This window comes from Megalopta genalis, unplaced genomic scaffold (assembly GCF_051020955.1).
Source record: "Megalopta genalis isolate 19385.01 unplaced genomic scaffold, iyMegGena1_principal scaffold0020, whole genome shotgun sequence".
NCBI classification, from domain to species: domain Eukaryota; kingdom Metazoa; phylum Arthropoda; class Insecta; order Hymenoptera; family Halictidae; genus Megalopta; species Megalopta genalis.
In genome coordinates, this window is record NW_027476090.1 from 668,094 (window position 1) to 682,582 (window position 14,489).

At 39.9% G+C, this 14,489-nt stretch overlaps 1 protein-coding gene across 19 annotated transcripts in view; it reads right to left on the reverse strand.

Moving 5' to 3' along the window:
* Positions 1-14,489, reverse strand: part of LOC117218896 (rap guanine nucleotide exchange factor 2) — a 470,857-nt gene that overhangs the window by 5,515 nt on the left and 450,853 nt on the right. For 7 of the 19 annotated variants that reach the window (XM_033467621.2, XM_033467632.2, XM_033467618.2 and 4 more), the window contains 15 exons: positions 13,264-13,476; positions 12,820-13,172; positions 12,268-12,729; positions 11,888-12,180; positions 11,513-11,813; positions 11,197-11,428; positions 10,815-11,119; positions 10,564-10,748; positions 10,281-10,492; positions 9,958-10,189; positions 9,578-9,892; positions 9,119-9,436; positions 7,193-7,309; positions 4,888-5,061; positions 2,694-2,945 (listed from right to left, as the gene is read on the reverse strand). In XM_033467621.2, the coding sequence (XP_033323512.2) occupies positions 2,694-2,945; positions 4,888-5,061; positions 7,193-7,309; positions 9,119-9,436; positions 9,578-9,892; positions 9,958-10,189; positions 10,281-10,492; positions 10,564-10,748; positions 10,815-11,119; positions 11,197-11,428; positions 11,513-11,813; positions 11,888-12,180; positions 12,268-12,729; positions 12,820-13,172; positions 13,264-13,476 (3,964 nt within the window). Of the gene's footprint in view, positions 1-2,693; positions 2,946-4,887; positions 5,062-7,192; positions 7,310-9,118; positions 9,437-9,577; positions 9,893-9,957; positions 10,190-10,280; positions 10,493-10,563; positions 10,749-10,814; positions 11,120-11,196; positions 11,429-11,512; positions 11,814-11,887; positions 12,181-12,267; positions 12,730-12,819; positions 13,173-13,263; positions 13,477-14,149; positions 14,370-14,489 lie in introns of those variants that run through there. The other 12 variants (XM_076527418.1, XM_033467620.2, XM_033467635.2 and 9 more) reach the window with 11 other exon arrangements.

The following is a 14,489-nucleotide window of genomic DNA, read 5'->3' on the forward strand; positions in this document are numbered from 1 at the left end:
ATATAAAGTGATAACAGTGTAGTTATTCTATTCTGTTTTGACAAATCTATATTGAATTCAAGTTCAAACTTGTATGTTGAGTCTACATTTGCTCCAGTTAAGCAGCAAAGCTAGAGTGACTGCTGAAAAAAAGACAATCATTTTTGTGATATTTTAATGTTACTGAACTTTTTGTAAAATATCTTATTAAAATTTCGTTAAAAATTACTAATGTCCATAAAGATAAATATTTTATAAAAAGTTCGATAACGATAAAGCACCTTGAAATTGATAGTCTCTTTTTGTACCAGCCACGTTCACTTTCCCCCATAAAACAGGAATTTTCTCATTACAGAACACGTGTGTTTCAGTAGTAATTAAAATGGCACAATTTTCTGAAACAAACCATAATTTATAAACTATAACTTCAAGGATACCATTCAACAGCACGCCCTTAGAAACGCTCATCGTAATCTACTCCTCCTCTTAAGTAATCGAATCGTTTCAAACTAGAGAAAGAAAAACTGAATTCTTAAAATGTGACGTGCAAAATGAACGCATGCAAGCTCGGCATGCCCGGCAACGAAGAATAAGGTAACGCTGAGGGAGGAAACTATATGTATATATTTATAATATAAACACGTACATAGACTATTGAAATCCGTTTGAAGTCGCTAGATAAACTGCGGCAAGCTTCCAGTGAGTGCACAACCGCCGACACGTAACATAGTGTATAACTCGTGTGGATACAGAAAACAAGTCGGTCTAACGTAAAAATGCGTAATTATGCATGGGGGTGAGTGCGGCAAACGATGCTGAATCGTAAGAGCAGAAAAACAAAAATCGGAACACGGGTTATGCTTAAAACGTGTGTTACGGAACAGGCACATTGCGGAATGTACAAGTGGAGAATGCGGATGTGTCATTATTTACATATTTTGCTGCGATTATCAAGCAGCGATTATCGGAGCATGTACAACAAATAACAGAACAACAACGGTCCCTGCTTGAATCGTCCAAACATACACATTATTGTACTCTTTAAGTGGCACACGCGGACGGTTCTCTCGAAAGTAGCTGGAGAGATTGTGACAGTGTAATTGTGACATATTTAATGTGTAATTGTTGTTGTTTTCCATTTGGACGGTGTAAAGCGGATACCGAAATGAAGTTTCAATGATTTGTAGGAAATAATAAGTTACAGCCTGGAAGAATCCAGCTACGAATAGCTAGGATCGCTATTCTCGCAACATTGTCACGGTGAAAAATGTTATTGAAAATAAGTTCGAATTGAAGCAATACTGCGCTATTATTGAAAAGATATTACTTGATTGCGGAATTTTATGCATTTGTGACAATAATGAAGCATCAGCAAGAAATATGCTGATAACTTTTCGCTCAATGGAGACTATCTTTATTTTGCATAAGTATCCGCAGTCGAGTCATTTATTCGGTATAATAAAAATCTCTACTTGAGGCGGATCTCAGAGCAATACTGTTTTTTCGAAAATAAAAAATCCTTCAAATTGAACTCGTTTCAGACGTGATACAAACTGATACGGTCTTTTCTCTCTTCCCTGATTTTAACGCAATTATTTGATTAGAATATAATTAAAAATGCAAATCAAGTTACGTTGATCTGTACACTATAATAAAAAGTCATTTTCATTGGTAAAATCGTTAGAAACGTAGCTTTCGATTCAAGTAATATTTTGTTGAAATTGTTGACACTGAAATTTGTGGTCGACTGAAAACTGATTATCTTTTACTCGGAACATTTTATACAAGTCGAAAAGACCACTCTGTATATAGTACATAATGATTAAGCTATCAGTAATTGCAAAAGGATTCAGGGAGAAAAGCGGATGTTAATATACACGTCTGAAAACGCAAAGCAAAAATACAAAGGAATATCGATCCCACGTGGCACATAAGCGACAAATAAAAAAACTGCGATTAACATTTTTCTCCGTGCATCGACCGCAGTTAGCGTTGAGACTGATACAGTATTATTCAACAGTCATGTAACTGATTGACAATAGCGACATTAAAAAAATGGTAGCAAAGTATGTATAGATACTATCAGCAATTTCTCAAGACCCATGACCATTCAGAGAATTGAAATTTATTTATCCTCTTCTCTTTAACTTGGGTTTATGATAAAATTTCCTCTTTAAAATCATCAATCGATGAACAACATTTGTTATCGCTAAGAAATACTTGGAAACTGTGAAATACAATTTATAGAATCTAAGTTTTATTCAACATAACTAGGCCACAGATTTGATGCATTTATTTGAAAGGATTTAATAACGCTGATACGTTACTTTCAAATTAGTAATATAATTCTTTAATTCTTTTTCTTTAAACAGAGACATTCCTACTTGATTGCTGAGTAAAATAATATAAAAATGCTTCAACTTGAAATCAGTAAATTCTCATTAATGAGGACATTATTAGAGTGCATCAGTATCCATACTATCTTCAGCACACTTTCCAGCCTTTTCCAATTCTTCAGGCATTTCCAAAAATTTCATGATGTTCGACCAAGAATCGAACATTGATTCAAACAGAAATCAATTCAGTATCACTCCCGCTGCTAGAGCGGTGGGGGGCGCAAGCCTCGAGGACCATAAATTTGAGAAAGAGACGTATAATAGAAACGTAGTAAGATAATAGGATGAATGTACGTAGCGATTGTGTTTGCTTTGTACCATCTTCGTGCTCGGTCCTGTAGGTAACACCTTCGTGACTGTGTGCACGACCAAGCCTGTGCAACCTTGCCATCTGTGCTGCGACTTTGTATGCAGGCGGCTGACGACATTGAGTGCCACCGACTCCTGGACGCATCGTTGTCATCGACGTCATGGTAGTCATGGTCGTCATCGTCGTTATAATTGTCGTGCCTGGAGGAGGAAGTCCCGCCGGTACTCCGAGACCCACGCCTACTCCTAATCCCGTACAACCTGAAAACCCTCGACTCTCTTTCTCTCGATCTCTCACACACCGCCCTCTCCTAGATCTTCAACATTACTCTCTCTCTCTCTCTCCCCCAATCCTCCGCTAACTACTTCACCGCCATTTCCGAGCGAATGCGATCTGGTCGAGTACGAAATCGTCTCAATTAGTAGACCTCCTACTGGTAGATACCAGCGATCTGATGGATCGTCGTCGTCGGTTTGAACTGATAGTTCTTCGAGCTTTCAAATTTTTACGAAATTAACCACTATGATACTTGACGATCGGATCAAGTATTATCGCGACAAATAGGATCAAGGGGTGGTCCGATTTTGCACCACCCTACTGTCAACAGAAAATGTCACAGTTTTCTGATGCTGATCTTTTCAAGGTCACATCTGCTTTTACTTGGATGACGTTCATGAAAGATTATATAATTTTTGTATAATTTCCGCTATTCTTATCGTTAGGCCGTTAAGTATGAAATGCATACTTTGCTACATAATTTTACTATAAAATGACCTAATAATAATTTTTTGATAAACAAGACCCATGGTGATGGTCTTGACAACGTATTAAGAAATCATCGAATTCGTTAAATAATTACCAAAAATATCAATGGACTTTTAGCTTTTAAAGACTGCGAAACGTGTAATTGTTTATCCGGTAAGATAATGGGAGACATTATACAAACTGTGTGTAAACTTGAAAAAATATTTAAGTGCAACACGTTAATTCGATAGAAATATACGAATGAAACTTTGTCCAGGCATCTTCCCCGAAATTAGTTTATTCAAATGCCTGGAATATTCGAGATCATTTGCATCTGTTTCTTGCTACTTTTTAGTTTCCAATGAGCTCGGACTTCAGCATACACGAATAGTATGCTATGTAAGTAAGTTTGCTATCGATACAGAAAAATGTCTCTCCAACGAACTGGAGAATTATTCGATGAGAAAAATTGCCGATAGCAAGACGATCATTCGACGACTGCATGGTAGATGTAAAAGGGTTGTACACACTTGACATTTTCACCGACTCGAAAGAAACGGCACAATCTCGTAACGGGACCCATCGTACTCGCTCGGAACGCCCGTTCGCGACAGATGAACGAGTTTCAGAGAAAACCGTACAACAAACACACCCGTTATTCGCTGCTGGATCTGCCCGCGAAGAGAGAAGCACAGCAAAACCAGTTATTATACCCTGAAAAGAAGCCCCCTCGGTCTTCCGATAATCCTGAGGAGTCACGGAATCGCGAACGGCGCACGATCGAGAACGCACACACGATGCAACAACCACCAACAACAACACACGGGCACACGGAGAGAAAGCAAGGCGACCATACTCACGTGGTTGTTAACGTGCACGCGTCAACTTTCATCGAAACAAGCAGAATTCTTAGTACGAATTGAGTTTATGCGTTCGGCACACGAACACCAACGAACAGTTCAAACCTGATACGCGTTGCCTCCGGCGGTAACATGGAATTAGCAAACATCTTCGGCAGGGTGCAATCGTCGACCGTGATCAACAACCGCCTGGATGTGTCTGCATCGCGGTGAACGAACACCGTGCCGAAGAGATTAATGAACTACTTTCAAACATTCAAAGATTAGTAATGGACACTCTAACCCTTGCGATGCTTCACCGAAGATGTTCGAGAGCAAACGTTCGAGTAAGCGTGAGAGATGCAGCTACGAGATCTCCCGAAGACCGAAAGGGTTAAAGCTCGCCGAATCCGTCACCAAGAGTTGTTCTAAGGCATGCGGCGCTGTGTTCATCGGAAGCAATGCGATCGAACAAGCGTATTCTGTGAAAAGAAGACGAAGAAGAAGACGAAGAAGAAGAAGAAGAAGAAGAAGAAGAAGAAGAAGAAGAAGAAGCCAGCCACACAGCCCACTTGCATAGGAGAAACTGAAAGACAGGCCAAGACAGTCGCGGACTCACCTTGAGGATTTTGGGGTTGGTGATGGTGATGATCGTAATAATGTTGGTGGTGGTGGTGGTGGTGGTGATGATGATGATGATTATGGTTGTGATTCTGGTTGTGGTTCGCAGGAAGCGGAGGTAGCACTGCTACCGCGTGAGGGAACGGAGGGGCACCACCTCGCAAAACAGACCCTGCACCACACACAGGCCACATACGATATGGTGTTTTTTTCGTTTCTATTCCTCTTTTTTTACAAAATGTACAATGGTTAAATCGTCGAAATCGGGTTTGCCACCGATCGAACCGTGGACAGGCGGCGAACAATGTTGGGACCAAACGAAAGAAGGCGTGAAGAAACAGGATGTCGATATTCTGATAGCTAGATTTCTATTTTGATAGAAACACTCGGATGGGAGATAGTTTTCTGTAATGCGTGCCGCGTGATACGAATATACAAGGATCCGCGAGAATTCGAACTGTATGTATATATACACGTGTATGTATACATATATTTACATATCTATGCGTATGCATAAAGTGGCCGTTGCGCAAAGAAGCGAGTTTCTTAAAGGAAGCTTGAAGCGGTAAATGTACTGAAGCAAATGTAACTCCGAGATACAAAGCGGCTATAAGCACGGCTAGGCTCGACTAAACGATAACAAAGAGAGACTGCTAGAAGACGATGTATGTATATCGTTCCCTTCGGCATCACGGAGAGCTTTCGCTTGGCTACCGTAGACCATTGAGGAGAATTAAGGTGAGTGGCCATAGGACATACGTATCTCTTCGACGTTACGATCTGATCGAGGCCACGAATGATATCAGGGAACGTGAACGTTGAAAACTAAAGAAAAAAATGAAAGAAAACGAAAGAGATCGAAATTGATAGGAGAGCTTGGTTTACGCTTGTCGACAGATGTACAACAAATATGACACTGTTTCAAATCGATCATTCACGTTTACTTGGCTACCAATGACAATACGGTGTCACACACTACTAAAAATCCTCTCGAGAAATCAAACAGTAACAGTCATTACGGTCACGTGTTAGCAAGCATAGACTCGACATTAACACTCAATTGATCAGTAGGGAAAAAAGAAAAAAGTCACGCAGTTTACTGTGTGTTCAATCAGGACATTAAATGACAGCTCGCCGATTCAGAGTGGTATTTTTGGTTTGAGTTACGCTTCTGGGGTCAGTCGTGTTTCCGTTTCGCAACGAATTCTTCGAGAAAATGCTGAGTAGTTTCTAGTTTACTTTCTGATCTACGAATTGTACACAAGCTTCACATGTAGCCGTTACCAAGAATTCGTATAACGAATAACGTTTTTACTTGATTTGAAAGTTTCACGATGAAAAGAGAACCGCTGTCCCCAACACTACCATGCTGAATCAATCGAACGTAACAGGAGAAATGCATAGACTTATGCTAGCCATAAAGGATATATTCCCCTATGCAACTCAACTGTGTCAACATGGTAGTAGTAAGGGTGTTGCTTCTCTATGACACGAGAGCATCGGTATCAATACAGGTTTCTGTACACCCCTGGATACCAATATAAAAGTGTCTTCACTATTTAAAAATCTAATTTAACCTTCAACACGTTACGAGATAGACTATTGACGATTAAAAAATAAAGGCACGAAGTATGCTGTATAGAAGTGACCTATAAAATTCATATCTTTCAAACGACAAAATATAGCAAATTTTTATAAGTACCGTATGAAGAAATAAAGGATTCGAGTTTCTTCTTTAAGTTAAAGTGAATGTTCAGGATATTTACAGTCTTCACTGAATACGACAAATAAATCTGCACTAAGGTATCCCTACAATTGTTCCACTTTCAGTTACTTTTTGTGTAGATGATCATCGAATCACATGGAAATACATTTTCATGGCAATTTGAACGAATATACTAATTCCCTGGAATATTTTAGTTTGAAAATACCCTAATAGCGCATAGACTATTAAGAAAAATCGTCCGGATAACATGTTCCACGAGCATTTGAAATGTAATTCATAAGTAAGCAAAATTCTCGAGCGTGTCAACATCTCCTTCGTGCGTGACCAAACGGGAAATACGACTTTTCCTAGTTCCACGGCTCAGCCCAGATAGCTACGATCACATTTTTTTTTTTTTTACCAAACGTTACAAAAACGGCACGTTTCTGAAAGGAAGTTCAACAATGGACCACTCCAGGTTCTTTCTTTCTTCTACCTTCTAATCTACGATCTACGGAGCGGACAAAGGTTAAGAAGAAAGGTATATGATCACGAGCTTGTGGATATCTTGGTGGAGTTTCTCTATATCGTTACGTACCTTGCATGGCGGAGTGCCGTCTTTGAGGTGGCGGTGGACTGCCACCAGCTTCTACGCTGCTTCCGCTATGGCTGTCCAGCTGTGTACTATGACCACTGTCACTGCTCGTCACCGAACCTACGCACACGTCCCCAAGACACTTCTATCACTACAGATTCTATGCCCAGTTTCGCCCAGCTGCATCCTCTAACTGCTAATTATCTAATTATTAGCCGATATCATCATTAAATCACATGGTCACTGAGATCCGTGACTCTTTCTCTCGCTCACGCTCTCTCTCTCTCTCTCTCTCTCTCTCTCTCTCTCTCTTTCTTTCTTTCTTTCTTTCTTTCTTTTCTTGTCGCACTCTCTGCCTCGAACAAATAATTCCGATCAAAGCTTTCGAAAGCTTCTCGACTCCGACGCGCATTAGCTCGCTTCAGTTCCATTTCGAATACGCGGTGCACGCTTACTGGATTGGATCGTCGTTCGGCAAGCGACAATCAACTATTTCTAGATGTTACGTTAAATTGAGCTTCATACGAGTCTGTTGGAATTTCTGATCGTAATATGTTCAACGATACATTTATTCGATTTATTACGGTACCAATTTAGCATTGCATCCTGCAGTGGAAAAGCACTCGTCCAAGAAAAATGATCGAAAATCCACGTACATAATTTTGGATATTATCTACGATTCAGAATTGTTCCTCATTTTCGAATATTTCACACTTTTTTCTGATCACTTTCAAAACCGTAATAAAATTCTGTTCTCCGATCACACCAGTCATCAAATGTGTGAATGCTAAGTATACGTATCGTGTTCTTATGAAAATGTGAGAATAAATAAACAGAAGTGTTATACCAATAATCGTTGTTACAATAAATCATTCTGTTATTAGTTCCAACGCATATCTTTCCGTTTCTCTCGATCATCATCATCAGTTCACAATGATCTGGATGAATAATCATAATAATATTAACAACAACAACTTGTAACCCGTTAGTTTCGGTTTGAGATATGACTGCAATAATTTCGCTATCGCTAAATTTATCTAAATGAAACAAACGTAACTCGAAAATTTGTGAGAGAACTTATTATTGAACCAAAACGATGTAATGTTTTCTACAAATGAAACACAATTGACAGAAGATTCCTTGGAGCGATATATGTATTCAACTAACGTGTCTCCTACATTATGATCGTTACTTCAGATGTAAAGAATCGTACAGCGAGTAAAAATTGAGGCTACTATTCTAAATCGTTTAGAACTGCTTACCATTAACAGATTATAAATAATAAAATCGAATCTTCTAAGTGGCATCGTAGAAGGTAATCATTCACGCATCCGTATGTCCCATGGAGGGTGATCTAAATTAAAGCCAGACGTGCGTCGCCCTGGGATTAGAACCGCGGTACATACATATACACATATATGTATAGAATACATGTATATATATAGGTATATACTTGGGACGATAATATTGATTGGAAAGAAGCGCGAGCTACGATAATCGGCGTACAAGATGCGTGTAAAAATGGAGAAGCTAAATATAACATGGAACATTTATGAATTGCGTAAACGGCTGTGCAGCGTGCAGAAAAAATGAGAGAGTATCTCGTTGCCGAGACCCGGCCAGGTGTAATGTCACGAGCAATGAAGGTGCACGAGGATGGCACTTCACGAGATGTGTCCGCTAATCATCGTGTTCGCATCAAAACATAGCACGTTCAAAAACAAGAAATAACTAAGGATCGTAAAAAGAAGCGCACCGTAGGTGGTGTCATTGTCTAAAGCTCTAGCAATATAGAGAAAATAAAAGTACAGTACACTGAGTATCCATTAGTATTGTAAAATATTCACGTGTGTAAAGTGCGCGTCGAACCGACAGAGACACCATCTCGTATCGAACCATTTTCTTCGGTATCAAAATCGACGAACTCACCACTGGTCAACGTTTTCCTTAAGGGTTGCAGATTGCTCAGGCTGGTCACGCTACTGCTCTCAGCGCTGAGATCGACAGGCGGCAATAAACTGGAAGGTGTGTCGCTATGGGATCGCTCGTGCGTGGAAACTCGGCTACCGGATCCTACTCTCCTGGGCGCACCAGGACTCGGCTCAGGTCCACTGGAATGCAAGGTCAATCCTGGCACTGGAAGCGGCGGTACGCAATGCTTCGGCTGATAGGGGCGAGTTTTATGCTGGTCAGAGAGCGAAAGTATCTTCCTTACTGCTTGCGGCGATGCGGCTCCAAACTTTGTACCTGCGGGTGTAGAATAATTAGGCGATGGTACAATGTAAAGTGGATCTATCTGAGAAATAAATCTTCTTGAATTGTAAACATCGATGATACTTTTGGAAACTGCGCAACTCTTTTAAATCGTACTATATAATTAACTCTTACCCTGTATACTCTTTCTACCTTCACTGGTGCTGCTAGCGCTACTTGTAGTGGATAGAGTAGGAGAAGGATGCCTTCTTCCTCTGCCCGCGCTGAGAGGTACTGCTGCAGCCACTGCGACCGCTCCTGCGTGAGGTTCGCAATCCACGGATAGACCATGTAATCGTTCCTCGTCCGTTATTACTTTCATGTTCGTAAGATAAGCCTTCACTCTCCTGACCATCTGTGCTTCTTCAAACATCTTCTTCGGATTCGGCGCAGCCGTCGATTTCTTCCGCCTTTTAACAGTTGCAGTTTGTCCGCCTGGACAATGCAAAACTGTTAGCGAAAATAAATCGTGATATACTCTTGATGGTATTTTAATTTTTTTATTATTGCTTTACCTTGATTGCCAGTGGTCATTTGATTTAACGCGACCATAGCGGAACTAGGTGGTTGACCACCTCTTTCCAGCATTATTGACAAGTCATAGGGGGAGGAACACATGCCTGTCAAAGATCTTACTTCTTTCGCGATCATTCGCAGCTTTTCAAAATTAACTAGACCTTCCACTCTGGAATCATTGCCGAGATGAATAAATGTCAAATCCTTCTTTACTACAGGATAGAACGGAATCTATAAAGTGAACGAAATATTTCATGAAAGTCATTGACAGGAAACGCAACAAATGTTAATGTATCGTAACAAACATAAATCGATGACTTACTATGGGAGGTTGTGTTTGTTCGGACGCCACCAATTGTCTGTACTTGCTCATGTTGCGGCTGGGATCCATCAACTCCTGCAGATCAATGAATAGCCTCTGATATTTATTTGGCAGTTTTTCCCAAGATGCTCGTAATCTTGAAACAGCTCCATGACCCAAACCAGACACGATCGCGAACATGGAGTTGAAATTTTTACATTCCTTACATTGACCTGGTGACGAAGACGAACATTGAATACTTTTCATATAATCGTCGACGAAATTTGATAAATTGGAAACTCACGAGCTATTTTTATAAATTGTTTTATTATTTTACTACGTCGAACAAGGTTGTGTTCAGAACAAACTTCTGTAACAACCCAGAACATCTCTCTATTGACTAGTTCAGCAAACTGCCTGAGCATAGGCACTCCGTATCTACTTTTCAACTCGAACAAATCGTCCACGTACTCCGTAGATTCAATTTGCCTAAAATTAGAATGTTCATGAAAATGAGTTTTCAATATCCCTGAGCAACTTAAGATTTTCCATTACCTGAATATACTGAAGTCTTGTAACGTCAATTGAATGGCGACTTCAACTGCGTTTAATTGTAAGAAATGAACCTGAGATTCACGAATCAGTTCAGGCGCTTGCTCGTCGGCTACAAGTGTCTCCGATATACCATTCGTTTTTAAATAATATCGAGAACTTAAACCGATCCTTTCCGCAAGATTTTGCATCTGATCTGGTAACCTACGCTGCTTAATCATGCCTCCTTCCCCGACACTAAGTTCGGCCAGGGAAAAATTTGAACTGCTCTCGGTTATACCGAATTCTTGAAGAGCAAGCATTACCACCTAAAACGTAGTATATTTGCATAGAAGTGGATGTCTCTAAACTGTCTGCATTTTTTCGCAAAGAAGAATCTGTTTACCTCGTGCGCCGTTGTTTCTTTGTGAATAAGAAGGTATTTACAAGTTTGATCAGCTTTGTAAACTTTCAAAACGTGTTCGGGATAGTCCGGCGCTCTTAAGTCATCGTAACAATATAACGAAGTTAGATCAGGATTACTCTTAGAATGGTATAGGTTAGTAGTGGTCTGAGCGAGACCTGTTCCTGGTGGTGTATGAGGAGGCGCAAGTGAATCGTCTGCATGTACACCGTCACTATAAAAGAAAATTACATTTTTTACAACACGTCTTATAATTAATTTTTAACTAGAAGTTCACGATATGTTTTCTTTGACTTACTTAATAGTATTCTTTTGCAGTATATTCATTTTTATGAGTGCTCTCTGCAATCTCTTTTTTGGCCCAAGCGTCATGAATCCCTTATGTTCCTTTTTAACATCTTTGATTGGAGAGATGTTGGAGTCAGATAATAACGGAACACCACCCACTAGTGGGTTCATTGGATTTACAGCGGTGATTGGATCCACGTGCGTGGACAACCTTGCACGCGGATCCGTTGGGAGTTTTGAAATTTCGGGTTTGTTTGCTCTTGCCCGCGGCCTCGGTGAATCATCTGGCATCTGAAGCATTTCTTTAAACGCTACAACAGTAATTTATCGCTCGTATAAAAGAATTATAATAAGCAATTGTAATTTTTAAATAATGATCACATACCAAGTAAATTGGATTTCACTGTTATACTGAGGTGAGTAGAGCCCCTTAAAAGTTCTAGAGCTTTGGCGTGACTCACATGCTCGAAGCTTTGTCCATTTACTTCTAAAATTTGATCGCCCCGCTTTAAACCAACATCCTCCGCTTTCGACTTCTTGTCGACTTTCGAGATAAAGATCCCAAAACCTTTTTCGTAACCGCCCAAAATATTAAAATGCAAGACCTCGTCTCTACTGGGTCTTGCTAATGTTACATTACGCATTCTTGCCTTTGCTGCACAGGCAATGTTCAATAATCTGTAAGTGATGAAAATACAATTAAACGACACACACACACTTTAGTAATCATAAATTTTAAATAAGACGAAGTCACGTTAAATATACCTTTGTTGCCCTTGCATTTTTTCCCTTTCTAATCCAGTTTCAAAAGCTTCTAAAAATTCCATCATAGATGGGTCAGTTTCAAAGTCTGTAAAATGATTATTTACCCAAAGAAGCACTACTCTGGCCACTCTGTCTCTGACTTGTGCTTGATCAAACCATTCTAACAATTGACTTGCAACTAATAAGGGACTATCAATAAATGTTCGATGAGTTAATAAAAAGTCTTCTATATAAGTGGGATCGGTAATACTGTTTTCTTCTATAAGTTGTAACATTAAACGTTCAGGAGTGCCACGAATAACAACATGACCCCTACGTGCTCCACCATCGAGAGCTCCCCTTAATTCTGTTACTAGAATGACTCTTCCATTTTCTTCGTGCCTCCTAGTATTCTCTTCACCTTGATGTTGAATTCTGAAGTAATCTGCTTGCGTGACGCATACAAATTGACAATCATCGCATCTAAAAGAAGAATTATTTTTTTCATGAAACCTCGTTTACTTAATTGTAAATGTTTTACTAGATAGATTAATACAGCAGAATATTACATACTTCGTCCTCATAACACCTCTATGCAATAATCTTTCCATAGTAGGCAAGATTCCAAAACTATCACCAAGATGTAGTTGTTCAATTTCTCCATTGCTATGCTCAATTTCTACAGCACCATTGATAAGCACACTCCAGCTATCCAATTCTTCACCATCATTCAAAACTATCATACCAGCACGTTCTACCACAGCAAATACCATTACAGCGCACAGCGCTCTTCTTACTGCTAAAGTCATGTTTGTAAAGGCCTTTAACTGTTGTGTAAATTCTAACAGTGTCTCTATATGGTCTTCCGTTCTTTCCATAGGATCTTTCTCTAAACATTCTCTGACCGGATCACGAACAGTCAGGCTCTGAAAATAAGAATGAACAATAGTTATTTTAATCTTAGATTAAATTTTAAAGTTATATTTCAGTTTTTAAAGTATTATAATCAACTCTTACGTCCATGCTCTCTGCCAGATCCTCTTCTTCATCGCTATCCACGATGGATTCAACGAGTCCCGACAGATCAACGTCATCTGGATCTGCATCCAATGAACTTTGTACAGATGTCATTGTATCTGATCCACTGTATGCTGAGCTTGTGTCGCTTGAATGGCTGCTTCTGTTAGACTTTTGGTAGAGTTCTGGCCTGCCAGTCAGGCCTTGAGAAAACTGCATAGAAAACAAACACTCTAATGAATTAACAAGTTTATTGTATCATAATTCCTGCAGCGTAATTATAACTATTTAAAAAATCATTTCAAGGTCTTAAAACGTATAATTCAAGATTGATATTATTAATGTGTTATTATTCTATCCTGTAGCTGTAGAAATAACGATATATGTATACCTTAAGATTCATGCTAAACAACAGTGATACAAAGAAATAACATTCTCGTGTACGTATAATAATATAATGCCTCTTAAAAGAATGTATTGATAAACCATTTAATCGGAGCTTTTCTTTAACAATAGAAAAAAAATCTACAGGACTAATGTGCAAGATATCATCTATAGATCGACATCGATCTGTCAATCGGCAGGAAGACGCTGAAAAGAAAACGGGATCGAGAATCATGTAAGACAAAAAACACGAGTTCCACGAGCGGAGCTCGTTTACGGAATAGTACCAGGAATGGGCGTGATGGGTGTACAGACTCTGTTCGTATGTTAGGTTAGGTTTTCAGACATGACATCACACATACAACATCGAGCGGACACAGGAGGACAGAGACAGAAATAGTGGCACGTATGTATATATCTAAACAAAAACATCATGACATCTGTCACATCACGATAATCATCTGGCAGTGATCAACCACGATCGTTTACGGAAAACACGAACCGTCATTGGGAAATCTCGTGAACGAGGAAAGCATTCCGATAAACCAAGGCCATTTTGAGCCGCGGGAGATCGTCTGTCCAGACTCACTTGGTACATGCCGAAGGCGTCCATCCTACCCTTACTAATGGCACTTATTAGGCACGCTTCACCGTTGAGTTCTTTATCACGACGAATAACCAAGAAAACAAACAGTGTCCGACCACATTGTCGCACAGTTATACTTCACCACGATCCGACACGACTCGATTCGACTCGACTCGACCCGACTCGACCCGACTCGACTCGACTCGACTCGATTCAACTCGACTCGCGCAGGTCGCACCTTCTCGTTCGCGAGCGC